Below are 15,743 nucleotides of genomic sequence, written 5' to 3' on the forward strand. Positions count from 1 at the left end.
TCCATGGCCAGGAAAATGGCTTGCAGTGTTTTAAAGAAGAGTGAACATTCATTTCTGTGAGTTGAAAATAAGAACTTATATTTCAAGCCATTAGAGCAATGTTGTTCTTCTTGCCCATACCCACCCTGTCTTATTTCTGGTAAAGTAAGGATGCTGCATTTTGTCCTGATAAGCAGGAAGACAACATGCATAATATGTAAGCATTTCAAGGCATGAAGATACTGGAGATACTGTTGATAGTAACACTTTGCCTTGAAGTTTAATTGTACTAATGAATTCTGATGTCCACAAATGCTCAGAAGAAATGTCTGCAAGCCCACATGTGGCACCTACACAAAAAGGCACTTTCTCCCTTTTTAGGTGACACTGCAAATACCTGCAAGGTAAAAAGAGCTGCAAGCACCAGAATCACTTTGTGTCAAGAGCTTTGACTATGACAGAGGTCCAGAAGTGTTTGCTGAACACATGAAAATGCACCAATCCCTGAGAAGGAATTTGTCTCTTTTCCCTTCTCTAGATGGTGCTAAGACAGTGTGAGATCAGAACTTCCTGCTAGGGAGAGAGTGACAAATCTACTCAACAAAAATGCCTTCTGTGCACGACAATTTCCCCTATATATTAGCAGGATGGTTCTTATATTAAGAGGAGATACATGTAATTTCAAGACATGTGTACTTCAAAAGAATGGCTTTAACCCTCCAGAGGCAAAACAAATGAATATTTATTACACAAATATCAGAGTCTTAATTCTGTGCTCTTACCTGCTAATCCTGAGTTGAAAACCACCGTGGGTGATGATGTCCCAGGTAGCGGGGGTGCAGAAGGAGGGAGGGGTGGTGGTAAAGGAGGAGCTGGTGCAGTCTCAGCCGCAGGACCAGGGAGAGGTGGAGGCAGGGGAGGGGGTGGAGGAGGCGGGGGAGGTGGAGGAGGTGGAGGAGGGGGTGGCATAGGTGGTGTTACTGGACCATTTTGCACTAGTAAAAGAAAAGAAAAAATTGACTTTGAAACTAGGGGAATGGTTTTTCCTGCAATATGTCATGTGCACACAAAGCATCAGAAAACAAATCCTGCAAAGGACAAAGAATTGTTTCAAAAGCTAAAATTTGTCAATGAGGAGTATCCTGCAACACACGTGAAATGAAGATTCATAACCTCAATCTGGAAATGTAAAAAGTTCTTAAAATCAATTAAGTAAAAGATCATGCCAACAACAGCAAAGGACAAAAATGACAGTGGGTCACACAAAAATAAATACAAACATCCCAATACCCCCTCAGTTCTTCCGCCAAGGCTCCTTACCAGCTTCAGGTGCATCTGACAATGGAGGTAGTGGGGGGGGAGGCGGGGACAAGGGTCCCGAGGAGGCAGCCCCTGTTACTGGTCCCACAAAGTTACCCACTGCCACTTCTGAGCCTGTGGACAACGTGCCAGAAGCCATGACTGGCAGTATGGCGATGTCCCCATCCCCTTTCTTCTGAATTTTAATGGTCCCTTGTTTCTCCAGTTCATGAATCTTTTTTTCCAGGGTAGACTGTCTTTGAATAGCTTCTTCTTTTTCTTTGACCATTTTCCTTAACGTGTGAACCTGGGTATTTGCATCTTTGTAGATTTCCTGCAAAAGAGTCCATGGTCACGAGTTTGTCTTTGCGTGACATGCATGCCTCTTACCATCAGACTGGCAAACTGAGGATAAAGAAAATACCTACCCCCCCCCAAAAAAGAATAGAAAAGGATACTCATATATTGGAATTCTATGGAACTCAGCCAGAACCTATCAAGTCCCATTCATTATCATCTGTTCCCTGGTAATGCGTGCAAGGGATGTTAGCAACTCCTGTTGTTACTGCAGTTCTTCCCATCAATAAAGGCAGCTAACTTGGTCTTCCCCACAGGTGGAGAGAAACAAGGAGAGATGACCCCAAAATAGTTTTATAGCTAACTTTGAGCATCCTGGGGATATTCTGGTGGTGTAGCATATTTTCCTTTCACTAATTTTAAAATTCATTTTAACTCTCAGACACATATCAGCTAACAGTGGACAAAAAGGGCCCTAAATCAGACTTGGATAGATGTCAGAATGGGTTTAAAAATCTGCAAAGCATGGAATAATCTAGTGTGGGGTAGCCAGGGGCTGACTGCTCCTGAATGGACTTCTATGGCCTTCACAATGTTCCCTTGACCAAGCTCAGGACAGCAATTGTTGCAACGTTTTCCTTTTGGTAATGCAGTTAACAACACAGGCCAAAGCTTCTCTCCACTGAGTACTTATTTCAGTCTAGGTTTTTAGCAGAAAACAAAGAAATTACAATTTTCAATTCAAAGGCCGTCCTCATTCCTTTTATAAGGGGCCCACAAAGGTTCCAGTGAAAGGATTTTTATGGAACTTACTTGCTGGGCCTCGGACATGGGATCTCTCACCACAAACCTCCAGCAGGCAGGGAAACATTCTTCACACCCTGTCTATTATTAATAGTCTGAGAGGCTGGACTTGAATTGAGTCCATATGCTATAGCTTTGCCTCGATGGCGTGCCAGAAAATAAATTTCCTAGAGTTAACTGTAGGACATGTCAGAATATCAAGCAACACACACAGACATGATAACCATCGCATAAAATGTGCCATTTCATTAACGGTGGTGTAAAGGCAAGCCATTTGCCCGAAAGCCTTCCAGGCATTTTAGTGATTTTATGTTCTGTACAATTCTAAACACACAGACGGGACTCCACAAATACCTGGTGCGTAAGGTAAAACAATACTAATGCCAAAAAAAAATAGCTGTGATTATCTGATAATAAAAATGGCCTGCTTTTGCTCTGCCCTTTTTCTTTCTTGTCTTTCTTTCTTTTGGTGAATGCCATTAGGTCTTGCCTGCGTTGTGATTTCACCATTTCCATGGCAACCACCAAAATCTGGTTTCAAGTAGAAGCAAAGAAATCTAAGTTCTATTAAAAATAAATACATGGCATGAATTAAATCTGTGCTGTGCTTTTATTTCCAATGAAATGGGTGATCCACATAATCAACTCCGACTTGTCCAGATGGGAAAATATTGTTGCTCCCCAAACCTGTGATAAGAACATAGTGAACCCCGAGCATTTGATTGCACGCACATGTGTACGTAGACCATAACTATGTGTACTTTTCTTTGGAGTATCACCTCTGAAACGGTTCCAATAAACACGCTACATCAATGCATTCCTCTGACATGAATGCACTACTGACTGAAGCTGGAGCACACTCCCCATAATGCCCATCTGGGCCGGCTGTCATCATCATACATACTCGAACAACATCCAGCTCCTTGTTCCTCTGCATGAGCTGCTTTTCAAGTTCCACAATCTTGGACATGGCTTCATTCTCTGTGTCTTGCAGTTTTTCTGACAACTGTAAAGTTTTCAAAGGGAAGTTGGGTCACAACACAGGATCATTCTGATCAGGTTCTCTGTTCTCAGAAAGCAGAACTCAAAGACCGTAGGGGCCCACCAGAGTTCTTCATGTGTTCCACAGGTTGTTTTCCAGAAATGTTAGTATTTAAAACATGGTTCTGCATACATATCTGTTTCGAGAGTGAATTCATTTACATGTGACCCTTACTAAAACCCATGCAGCTATTCCTTAGTGTTTCCACATACAGTGTGTCTCTCTCCCTTGTGGCTGGGGCTGGAGAACAATGGGTGAGGAAGGAGGAAGTCTACCTTTCCTTCCCTAAGAAGGGCTGCTAGGCAAGTCTTTGAAAACTGTTGATCCAGAAAACTTGGCTCTGTTATCATAGGTAACCAACTGAAAAAAACCACTACTGCTTGTTTTGATCTAAACTACCCAGATAACAGAAGTCATTTCGGAGGGGCAGTTCAAGTGAACAGGTGGCCACTACAAAAGTGAGTTACGGAAGGGTGGTCGTGCAATGCTGGCTGAGGCTTCAAGCAGAGGACAGGGTAAGCCATGTGCTAAAGAGTTACTTTTCACAAAAGGCTCTAGAACTGAGCGGTTTCTGATTTCTTACATCCTGCTGAAAATGATCACTAGTGAGGAAAATCAGGGAGGCAGGGGGAGGGGAGAGTAAAGATTTACATTCAGCAGATTCAGAAAATAATACAAATCTTCTAAGGGAAGAAACACCTAGCCTGTGAATGCTCTTCTCAAGCACCTGTCACCCAGGTGTAGGCCTCACAATAGCATTTCTAAGGGAAGAATTTTGGCAACATGGCTTAACCACAAGCCACGGAGATGCCCATCTGCAGTGTGATGGGAAAAGGTGAAGGATAGTAAATGAATGTAATACTAGCAACCAAGAAAACATGGAGAAAAATAAATGTTCGAAGGGGAAAATAATATCCCTCCAAAAAGAGATGATTCATTTCACGACAAGAGCACTGTCATTCAGGATCTATTAAAAGACTCTGGGCCTTACAATGCTTGGGTTTTTAAGCAGTACCATTTTTTCTGTTCATGCTTGCAATCTTGCAGTATTAGTTGAATGGACAAACAAATGAATAACCTCAAAAGGCCTTTGGACTCATTCTCAACTGGGTCTGTGGCAAGGAAACCCCTTCAAAGGAAAACAAGCCCCTTCCCTGACACAGAGTGAACATTATACTCAAAGGACACTCTGCTTGAGAGAGAAGGATATATGGGAAAGCTCACTAATTCCTTTGAAAACACTTCTCACTGCAATGAATGTACTTAGAACTGGGGAAGCCACCAGGCTGGAATGTGAAGACATGGTTTATGAAGCCACCAGATCCCCTGTCCATGGGCTTGTATGGACACCTTTGGTAAAGAGATGTCTCATTCAGGAGATACCTAGTTGCCTCGGGCCAGATTCACTTATTTGAGTTGCACTTCCCTCTGGGTAATGCCGATCATGTAACTCTCCCATGCCGATAACAAAGCTGGCAGGGGAATCTGGATTTGGCAGACACTGAGCAGGTGAGCTCAGGCAAGGCAACGGGTTCCGCTTAGTTTGCAGGAACACACCAGCCTTCCTTGCGAGAGCCCAGCATGGCTTCTGCTCACCCTCTATCCCAAGTCCCAGCTCAGCCCCACACTCCGGACCCTTTCATTGCCTGCAACCAGAACTGATGCTTATTCTGCTTTGCACCCAAGTTGAAACAGACATTTTTCCCTTTTCTGAGAAGTAGTTACATGAGAGATGTTTTCTTCCAGCTCTTCCACCCTTTCCAAGGCTGCATTCTTGGTTTCAGCATCCTCCAGCAGAGCTCCTACATCAAATACATTGTCCAGGTAAGCCTGAATCTGCACCTGCAACTTGTCACTCTCAGTGTGTTTCAGCTTCTAAAAATCAAAGTGCAAGAGAAGGTGGTGTTAGCGTATCTGTGAAAACATTAATAGAACACAATTACCCAACAGCCTACATATTTTTCTTTGTTCCAAATAGTCTAGCCTCTTCCAAGGGAGGGTCTGACACATCATCCTCCTGAAGAGAAGTAAGAACCACCTGAGAGGGCACCATCGGATTACTTTCTGGCAAACACCCTCTCCCAAATACGCACACGTTTCCTTCCTAATCCTTCCTGTGCATATATTCCCCAAGTATCCACTTATTTTCCAACCTAAAACATTTTGATACAGGTGAAATCAGGAAAACAGAGAAATTAAAAGCAGCTTTGAAGGGGAATGGTCACAGGTGACATTAAAACTTGAGGGGTATCTGTCTAGAGAAGAGATTGGCGAGGGTGGTCACTTGCCTGGACAGTGATGGTGGTTCTAGATGGGGGAAGGGTCAGAGGGAAGGGTTAGGTAGGAGGCAGGGGAGGCACTGACAGAGTGTATTAGCCTTGGGGCTTATTTGAGCACAAATTGCTAGAACCCACCCTTCCACAATTACTTCCCTAAGACACTGCCCCAACTCAAAGAGCTCAGGGTTCCCCAAAACACAGATCAGGAAGCTTCCCTTCATTATCTGCATTCCAGGGCCAGGCATTCCAAAGAAGTCAACTAACTCTAAGGTGAAATTAGAGGTCAAATAAACCAGTGAGTTTTCCTTAGAAGTAACCTAAGTATGGCTTTCCCTGAGGTGCATATAAGTACTAGAGTAATATCTGGCACATGCATGATGCCAATAAACCTTTACCGAACAAAAAAAAGTTTTAGAGGAGTTTGCCAAGATGGAGGCATAGGTAGAAACCCCCCGCTTCCTTGCACAACCAAAAGGAGGATAACAACCAATCTAAAAACAATAGACAACCAAAATCGTCAGAAAATCAAACTGAATGGAACTCCGACAACCAAGGAATTAAAGAAAAATCAACCAGAACAACCAGACCAGTAAGGCAAACCACCAGGCCAACTCAGAAAAACCAAACCCGCATCAGGCGGCTGAGGGGCGGGGCTGACTGCCAAGCTCGGAGGAACTGTGGAGGGGGGCTGACTTAAGGGGAAACTGAGACTCAGGGCTGACTGTGGGCTGAGGCGGGGGTTGCCGCAGAGGGAGATACTTTTGCCTGAGAGTCTGTTGGAAAGTGTGCCAGAGACAAGTAGATGAGCTGCGTCTCTCCTTCTCTGGCCCCTCCCCCACAGGCAGAGCAGCAAGGAGGGTTGCCCTGCCTGGGTGAATACATAAGGCCCTGCCCCCTGACAACCTACCAGCTGGGCCAAGACAAAGAAATATGGCCCAAATGAAAGAACACAGCAAAACCTCAGAAAGAAAGCTAAGCAATGAGGAGACTGCCAACCTGATGGAGAATTTAAAGCCCTGGTAATCAAAATGCTCACAGAACTGATTGAGCTTGGTCGAAAAATGAAAGAACAAATGAAAGATACCCAAAATGAAATAAAGCAAAATATTCAGGGAACCAACAGTGACAAGAAGGAAGCCAGGGTTCAAAGCAACAATGTAGAACAAAAGGAAGAAATAGATATCCAACTGGATCAGAACGAAGAAACAAGAATCCAAAAAAAAAAAAAAATGAAGAGAGGCTGAGAATTCTCTCTGGGACAACCTGAACCATTCCAATATCTGAATTATAGGGGTGCCAGAAGGAGAACAACAACAGCAAGAAATTGAAAACTTATTTGAACAAAGAATGAAGAACTTCCCCAATCTGGCAAAGGAAATAGACTTCTAGGAAGCCCAGAGAGTCCCAAAGAAGTTGGACCCAAAGAGGAACACACCAAGGCACATCATCATTAAGTTACTCAAGATTAAAGACAAAGAGAAAATCCTAAAAGTAGCAAGAAATAAGGAGACAGTTACCTACAAAGGAGTTCCTATAAGGCTATCAGCTGATTTCTCAAAAGAAATCTTAGAGGCAAGAAGGGGCTAGAAAGAAGTATTCCAAGTCATGAAAGGCCTACATCCAAGATCACTCTATCCAGCAAAGCTTTCATTTAGAATGGAAGAGCAGATAAAGTGCTTCCCAGATAAGGTCAAGTTAAAGGAGTTCATCATCACCAAGCCTTTATCATATGAAATGTTAAAGGGACTAATCTAAGAAAAAGAAGATCAAAAATATGAACAATAAAATGACAACCAAATCACAACTATCAACAAATGAACCTAAAAAAAAAAAAGAAAAAGAAAAACCATGAAAACAAAAACTAAGCAAACAATCAGAATAGGATCAGAATCACAGAAATGGACATTACACAGAGGGAGTTCAGTGGGGAGGGGGAAGGGAGGAATGGGGGAAAAGGTACAGGGAAGAAGAAGCATAATTAAGTTATAAAATAGATGAGGGAGACAAAAAACAGTTCAGGAAACAGAGGACTCAAAGAATTTGTATGTACAACCCATGGACAGGAACTAAGGCAGCGGGGGATGAGGGGATGCTGGAGGGTTCAGGGGATAGGGTGGAGAGGGGATTAAGGGGGGAAAATTGGGAAAACTGTGACAGCATAATCAATAAAAAATAATTTAAAAAAAAAACAACCTTTACTGAACAAACCAATGGCTTCTTAACAAGGCTGGGGTTTTTTTGTTTGTTTTGTTTTAATCCTCACCTGAGGACATTTTTTTATTGCTTTTTAGAGAGAGAAGAAGAGGAAAAAGAGAAACATCATTTGGTTGCCTCCTGTATGCACCCAGGATGGGAACAAACCCTCGACCTAGGTATGTGCCCTGACCAGGAATCAAACCTGCAACCTTTTGGTTTACAGGACAACATTCCAACCAGCCCAGCCACACTGGCCAGGGCAACAAGGCTGACTGTATAAACTAATGAAGCATTTCTATATTACATGCTTATGATATTAGTCTTCTAACAATTTCTATTTTTCAGGGTCCAGAACCAACATGACCAGGAAGTTAAAGAAATAGAGAGTTTTGAAAAAGTCTTAAATTTTTATAAGGAATTCTACTTTACATAAATTCTCAGGAAAACATATTTTCTCCTAGGTCTAATCTACAACTGAGATTGCTTTGAAGAGAGTATGCTCCATTTTAGTTTGTGAGTAAGAAATGAAAAAGATTTCTGAATAAGGGCAAAGTCTAGAAAAGAAAACGGAGTTTAGAAGGACTTTTCACAGGACTCACAATGAACAACAGGTGCTAGCATGTTACTCCTGGTGCCTGGAGCCTGAAGCAAGCTCTGCATGGCCATCACAAAACTGACCCTGGGACACCCTTAGGGAGCTTACACACCCACATTCTGCTCAAATACTGCTACTCTCAGAGCATGTGGGGAAAGAGGACAGACAAATCTTGGTCTCAAAGCAGAAAAATGCCTTTCAGTACAACATCCCGTCAAAGATACTAGCAGGCCTTTAAATGGGAAAACAATTCAAACAACTCTTTAATGGAAATCCATCATGCCTCTCCCTGAGCAGTCTTTAGACAGCGTTAGGCCAGTCTATCCAAGAGCAGCCTAGCCGGTCTGAGAAGGCAGGCCACAAGCTCCAGAGTAACCAATTCTGTGATTCTACCTAACAATAAACCGAGGGTACAGATGTGTGATTCCCCGGCTTTACCCCTAAGGAAGACAGGCAGCTGAACTCGACACATTCAAGGGAAGTACTTCTGTCGTCTTCATAACTAGAAATGGCTTTGAAATTGAGCTCAACAATTTTTGCCCTATCGCTAGTGATCTTCCAAGTTCAAATGAACTATTCTTACAGAGAATGGAACACCTAACTGCCTAAGAGTGAAAGGAAAAGAGTACATCTTGTGCACACAGAGCTACTCAAGTCCATTTAGAATTTTCACATCAACTTTTTGTGTCTAAGCTGAAGAACATCAGGGAACTGGCTGAGCACTTCTGCAAGGGAGCAAGAGAAAGAGAAACTTTAACCTCCTTTTCCCAAGAACTAAAAGTAGAACTTCTAAAGCCACAAACATTTTAAGGAGAATTTAACAACTACACAAGGAAGTCTCTAGTGTTCATTTCCTCGTTATTTTTTTATGTGCTAAGCAATTATTCATAAGTCTACAGCAGTCTGGGTTTGGCTTTCCCTGCCCAATCAGGCTCCCCAGAGTAACCAAGAATGTGAATTGCCCAACAGTTTGAATCACAGACAAAGCTCAAAAACAGAGGAAAGCTGCAGCAAGGCTACAAGAGGCTGACTGACTCAGGCGCTAAAAGATGGCCAGCAGAGGACAGCCTAAGGTCCCAGGAGGGCTGCAAGCATCCAGCTTCTCCAGCAGACTGCATCACTCGGATTGGCTCCTTTCAACTAGCAGCACACTAAGTTGATGGCAAAGAGCTTTACGTGTCCCTTAGTCACTATGGAAGAGTATTTTTGAGGATAGACAATAAATCAGGTCTTATATTAGAGCCAAAGCTTTCAACTTATACTTACATCCAAGTATTCATCCAGGCCTAACTTGGTAAATTCATATTGGAGGTGAACTCTGAAATTCATGTCTTCTACTGAATGGACTACAATATTAATAAACTGCATAGAGGCCACCTGAAATGAAATCGCCAACAGGTTAGATGTGCCCCAGGCTTGTTTGCTCAGTTTAATCATAATAAATGCTTTCAATTGCACAAATCTAAGCTCATTTACCAATATCCCTTTCCTTCATCTCTTTGGGTCTTTAAAAATATTTTATATATACTTTTAAAATTCAAAAGTCATATAGAGACCATGATTAGATACCACCCACTTCATGTCCACCAGGATGGCTATAATCAAAAGAGAGATAATAAGGGTGGATGAGGATATGGAGAAGTTGAAACACTCATCCATTGCTGGTGGGGAGATGAAACAGTGCAGCCACCGTGAAAAGTCCGACAGTTCCTCACAGCGGCCCAGCCATCTCCTTCTTAGGTGTACGTACCCAAGAGAAATGGAAATACACATCCACATAAAAACTTGTACACAAATAAATGCTCATAGCACCATTATTCAAAATAACGAAAAGTGGGGGGAAAATAATGTCCATCAACTGATAGATTAGAAAGTGTGATATATCCATGCTGGGGACTATTATGTGATAATAAAAAGGAATGAAGTCCTGATATGTGCCACAACATGGATGAACCTGAACACATTATAAGTGAAAAAAGTCACAAAAGATGATGAATGTAATTCTATTCATATGAAATATCCAGAAGAGGCAAATCTACTGAGACAGAAAGTAGGTTAGTAGTTGCCTAGAACTAGGTGTGGGGAAAAAATGGGGAGTGACTGCAATGGGTGTAAGGGTTCTTTGTGCGGGGCGGGTGGGTGGGGGTGCATGACAAAATCTTCTAAATTAGACTTTGATGAGGACTGAACAGCCCTACAAATATACTAAAAGTATGCTGATTCATATAGTTTAGATGGGTAAACTAGATAGTATGTGAATTATATCTCAGTAGAGCCATTAAAATTCTTATAGGTATGTAGAATAAACTATGTAATTATTACAGATATATTGTAGAAAATATAAAGGTTATTATAAAGCATTCAAATCTCCTATGATCACAGGTGATTTTATTATAATCACTTCTAAAATCTCACCACGGGCCCCACCATACCAACAGGTTCATTTCAGGATCTCTGACCCACATTTCCATTTTTTATTATTTTTTATTGATTGATTTTAGAGAAGGAAGAAGGGAATGAGAAACATTGGTTTGTTGTTCTGTTTCTGTAGGCATTCATTGGTTGTTTCTTGCATGTGCCCTGACTGGAGATGGAACCCACAACCCTGGCATATCAGGCAACACTATAATCAAGTGAGCTACCTGGCCAGGGCCTGTCCTTCCATTTTAAATAATCAACTTGTTTCCATTTCACAGAAGCCCTGGAATTACTGCTTTCTACCCACAACTGCATCAGTGGCCCACAGAAAAAAGCAGTCCCTAGTTTGGTAAAACAGTGCAGAGTTCAACAGATCTATTTTACTTATAATAGGGATAGTCAATTTATTTACTGTGAAAATATCTCACTAATGCTTTTCCTCTACAGTTAAACGGAGTCTACTGCAAGGAGGTGAAATGACTGTGGTACCAGATTCAAGTTCACTCTGAAAATCACCTCACTCTCCCCCACCCCTGTTTCTCCTGTATCTTTCTAAAATTACTTTCATCACATTAGATTCTTCCTTGAGTACGCTATACACTGGATATCCTTGGGAAATGGGTCAATCCTCTAGGTGAAAAGGAGATGCTATGGCAATTTACCAAAAAGTTACTGCAGGTACTATGGTTAAATAAGCCAAAAAAGATTTGGTCACTTTTTTGTTTTCTTTTTGTCTACCAAAATATACATAAAAAGATTTTGTGCTATGTTAGAAGAATTTACATTTTATAAGAAGTTGTTTGGGAGGTTATGTACCTTAATTGCAGTTTATTAAAAGCCTTATTTTCTGGGAGAAAAATATGGGAGGATTTTGGCATCTTTCCACTTCTCTTCTGAAAGCAGGTCTAAACAATCCACTGAGTTTTACGATATGCCTGAGAGACAGCTATTTGTGAGGTGACACGGGAATCAAGCACACAGTACTCGCATGCCGGAAGCCTCTAAATAAGGTTCCTCGGTGCGTGTCTGTATGAATAAGTGTGCTCATAGCAAATATGCTCTTGTTTGTAAACAGTGCAGGTATTTTAAAGGAATTGTGATTACAATTTTAGCAGAAACTCAAGCAACAGAGAGATCCTGCCTGCATGAAAAATGTGGGAGGTGGCCATGTGTAACACAGTGGGGAGCAGCGTGTGACCAACTGGGAGGTGTGTCTTCAGACTAAGGGAAGAGGGGCTATGTGGCTCCAGCCACTGATATTCTGCAAGAGCAGGGGCGTATGGTGTTATGAAAAATTTTAAGCTTAACAAAATCAGAAATTCGTACTTTTATGCACTACTTCCAAGTTCTTTTGTGGAAGGACATCACTGGTGGATTAACTCACAAGCCCACAGGTTGGCTTCAGACTGGGAGCCTCCAGTCTGCAACCCCAGCTTGAAGAAACAAGTTTCCCTTATGAGGCCGAGAACAGAAACTAGTAAGGTGAGCCAGGGCATAACGTCTTCACATATTTATCATCAGTGCAAACAGCCATAAACACTCCCCTCCAAAGCATCCTAACAGCAAGAATTAAAAAGTCAATGTAAAGTATTCTTTGTTTCACATTCATTTTTTACCTTTTAAAAAGCATACATACATATATGCTTTATGGAACAGAACATCTTCTGTATGAAAGATTTCATCTTTCTCACTGATTCTGGACAGGGCTAAGGGCGAAGCTGCACATTAAATTTGAGGACCCAGAAAATAATGTTTTACATAAAAAGGTTAGAAATCTGCAGAGCTGTGATTCATATTTTAGTCACTGAAGCAATTGAAATGAAAACTCTGGCTGGCATCCTAAAAGCCCAGGTTTTAGAAGAGTGGACAGTGTAAGACCTGACTGGTGTGATCTGCGAGAGTGAGCCCAGGTAAGGATCCCCTGGGTGCAGAAGCTCCGTACGTCTCCTGGATGAGGTCAGAGGAAGCCGGCCAACTTGGGTGCACTAGAGGGTAATCTGTCTCAGGGAGTCCTCTATAGTAGATTCCACCTTCAGTCCAGAATTAAGCTTAGGTATATGAAATCAGAAGTGCTTAAACTCCTTTTGCTGTTCGTTTGCAAAGATGATAGATAGCCCTGCGGCTGAACCCCATGTGGTCGCCTGTGATTTATCCTTAAGGGGATCTGCAGTGCAAGTGTGCCTTCACAGAACTACTAGAGCTGGGAAGAGATTGAGAGGGAAAAGAAGAATCACTGCTGTATGTTAACTCGGAGGAGGTACACAGTCAATTCCACAAACCAAAGCACTTCAGTCTTTGCAAATGTTGTCTGGAGAAGGCTATTGGCGGGTCATGTAAAAGGCAAAGACGGTCAAGATTCTTACTTTCCGCCTATAGGATTCTCATGCAGCACCACTGGCAGCGAAAGTGGGCAAGTGCAGGCACATGTACCACACGGTAACTCCCTTTTCCTAAGTGCATGGCCTCACCCTTGATGTGCTACAAATAATCAGTACTTGTGGCCTGTACTACAGAGTGTATGGAATGAATGCAACTGGAAATAAATGCCATAGAGGGAAAATACAGATTAAGGGGGACAGTCTAGATGGGATCTATAACACATTATGCTCAATTTCCTGTCCTTTGTAACATATTCATACATATGCATGTATAATATATAAAAATATCAGTGGATTTGGGGAAAAGTGCTGAAATTGAGTTTGTTTTATTAAATGCAGTACTAAAATAGCTTACCATAAAATCTATGTTATTGTCTTCATTCCTGAAATGTTCCATCAACTTCTCAAAGCGCTGTTTTTCTCCACAAACCTGAAACACACATTTTCATCGTGGATGTGAAATTCCAAACATAAGCATTCCAAAATTAGATGCAGAAATTTAAGCATTAATAATCATTTCCAGAATATCTTATTTTTTCCCTCGCACACACTATTTACTTTTCTTCCAATCTAGTTAACTCACAAATAGCATCATGAGCCAGGATCCATGATGATCCTTGGTTCCCCTTTGCATGTTCTGTTGATATTTTGAAACCCATATAAAATGTGTTTTTCTTTCACAGTTATCTTTGCATGTCCCACCAACTTTATTAACCTTCATTCAGAATCCCAGAATGTTGCTTGTGGTTAAAAAAAAAAAAAATCACCAGAGTTTTTCTTTTTATAGAAGTACTTTTTAACCAAACATGCTAAGAAATCTTACCAATTTTGTATTTAAATTCCTTAAAAAGCAGATTAAAATTTTGTTATCATGTATAATCTAATGAAGTAATTTTAGTGCATAAGCTACAACACAGAAAGTTTGGGAACACACATGTCCAACCCCACCCCAGACAGTCTGACTCAGCAGGCCCAGTGGGGCTGAGGTGGCATGGGCTTGTGCACTTTGATGCTCTGCAAAGGCTGAGCACCGGAGTTTTAAGGGGATAGCATGTTCTGTCGCCAGCCCCTCCAGAGAACATGCAGTAAGTTCCTAGAAACAAAAGGTTTATTGAAGCAGGTGAGGCAGTGCAAGATCAGCTTCCTAGACTATGACTTCAGCTGCATCTTGTGCCCAAAGTCACAGGTGTCCCTAGCTGGCAACAAGGGCCTAGTAGGTGAAAACTGCCCAGGCTTGGTAGAGAAAAAGTTAGCCTTACAACCTGAATTTTCTGTAAGAGAAGCCTCAACAAAGAACTTGTTACCCAGGATAATGGTTTATTTCAGTCTGTTCTGGGAGGGTGGTAGCAGCAAGAGAAAGGAATAGAGACGGTCTTGGATCTGGCTGCCTGCTCTCCTGAGAAATGGGCTGTCTAATGTTTATTGGTGTGGCTGGGCACTCACTGAACCAGCCCAGGCAGCACCCATAAGCAAACAGTGACGATGACTACAATTCCTTCCAATTGGCAGGCAGAGCCTTTTAAATTCAAGGATGTCAGAAATCCGCAGATTACCTTGGGTAATCTGGTCCCCTCAATTTATGAAGGAGACTGAAACCCAGACACATCAAATATCTCCAACCTGATGAAAATTCACACTGAGGCTAGACCCAGGTCCCCAACTTCAAGCCTGATGTTCCTTCTCCCACAGCCCAGAATGTTCAGATAAATACATTCCATTTGAGACAATAGTTAAAGCATTCCAAAATTATTTGAGATGCCAACAGAAGTGAAAAACATCATTAAAAGCCAGTCATTATACCATGTATACAGTGGATGTCCACATGCCAGAATCTCCCATGAACTTCTAAAAACAGCAGATTCCTGGGGTCTAAATTAAAACATACTGAGTGAGAACCTCCACAGACATAACTAGGAAGCTGTGCTTTTAAAAAGTACAGACCAGCACTTGGGAAGCAGTGGCTTATACAATATCAGACTAGCTCAGTCATTTTCAACTGGTGTGCCCCAAGAATTTTTAAAACATGCAGTATCTGACTATTTAGTCAGGGGCACTGACCTCTTCCCCTTAGACTGTCAAATAAAAAAATGACAACAGACAACACAATAGCTTTCCAGTATGAATTAATCACAATTACACCTATTTTTTGTTGTTATATCAGCAAAAATTATACTTTTGGGTGTGCCGCGGAATTCTGTAATTTGTTTACATATGTCATGAGATGAAAAAGGTTGAAAGTTGCAGGACTAGCTGATTAAACCTTCAGCCTTTTAAAAAAATCCTTACTCAAGGATATGTTTATTGATTTTAGAGAGAGAGAAAGGGGGCGAGGAGAGAGAAACATCAGATGGACTGGTTGCCTCCCATACGTGCCCCAGCCAGGGACAGACCCGGTGCGTGGGATGACGCCCTGACCAGCTGAGCCCCCCAGCCTGGGCCCTCGGCCTTTTGACTAC

The 15,743-nt window shown here is 41.9% G+C and overlaps 1 protein-coding gene across 5 annotated transcripts in view; it reads right to left on the reverse strand.

Moving 5' to 3' along the window:
• Window positions 1-15,743, reverse strand: part of FMNL2 (formin like 2) — a 303,140-nt gene that overhangs the window by 26,927 nt on the left and 260,470 nt on the right. For all 5 annotated transcript variants that reach the window (XM_036023474.1, XM_028510859.2, XM_028510862.2 and 2 more), the window contains 6 exons: window positions 13,643-13,717; window positions 9,758-9,868; window positions 5,147-5,296; window positions 3,284-3,385; window positions 1,300-1,612; window positions 762-974 (listed from right to left, as the gene is read on the reverse strand). In XM_036023474.1, the coding sequence (XP_035879367.1) occupies window positions 762-974; window positions 1,300-1,612; window positions 3,284-3,385; window positions 5,147-5,296; window positions 9,758-9,868; window positions 13,643-13,717 (964 nt within the window). The remainder of the gene's footprint in view (window positions 1-761; window positions 975-1,299; window positions 1,613-3,283; window positions 3,386-5,146; window positions 5,297-9,757; window positions 9,869-13,642; window positions 13,718-15,743) is intronic.

The sequence above is a fragment of the Phyllostomus discolor genome, chromosome 4, assembly GCF_004126475.2.
Source record: "Phyllostomus discolor isolate MPI-MPIP mPhyDis1 chromosome 4, mPhyDis1.pri.v3, whole genome shotgun sequence".
Classification (NCBI taxonomy): Eukaryota; Metazoa; Chordata; class Mammalia; order Chiroptera; family Phyllostomidae; genus Phyllostomus; species Phyllostomus discolor.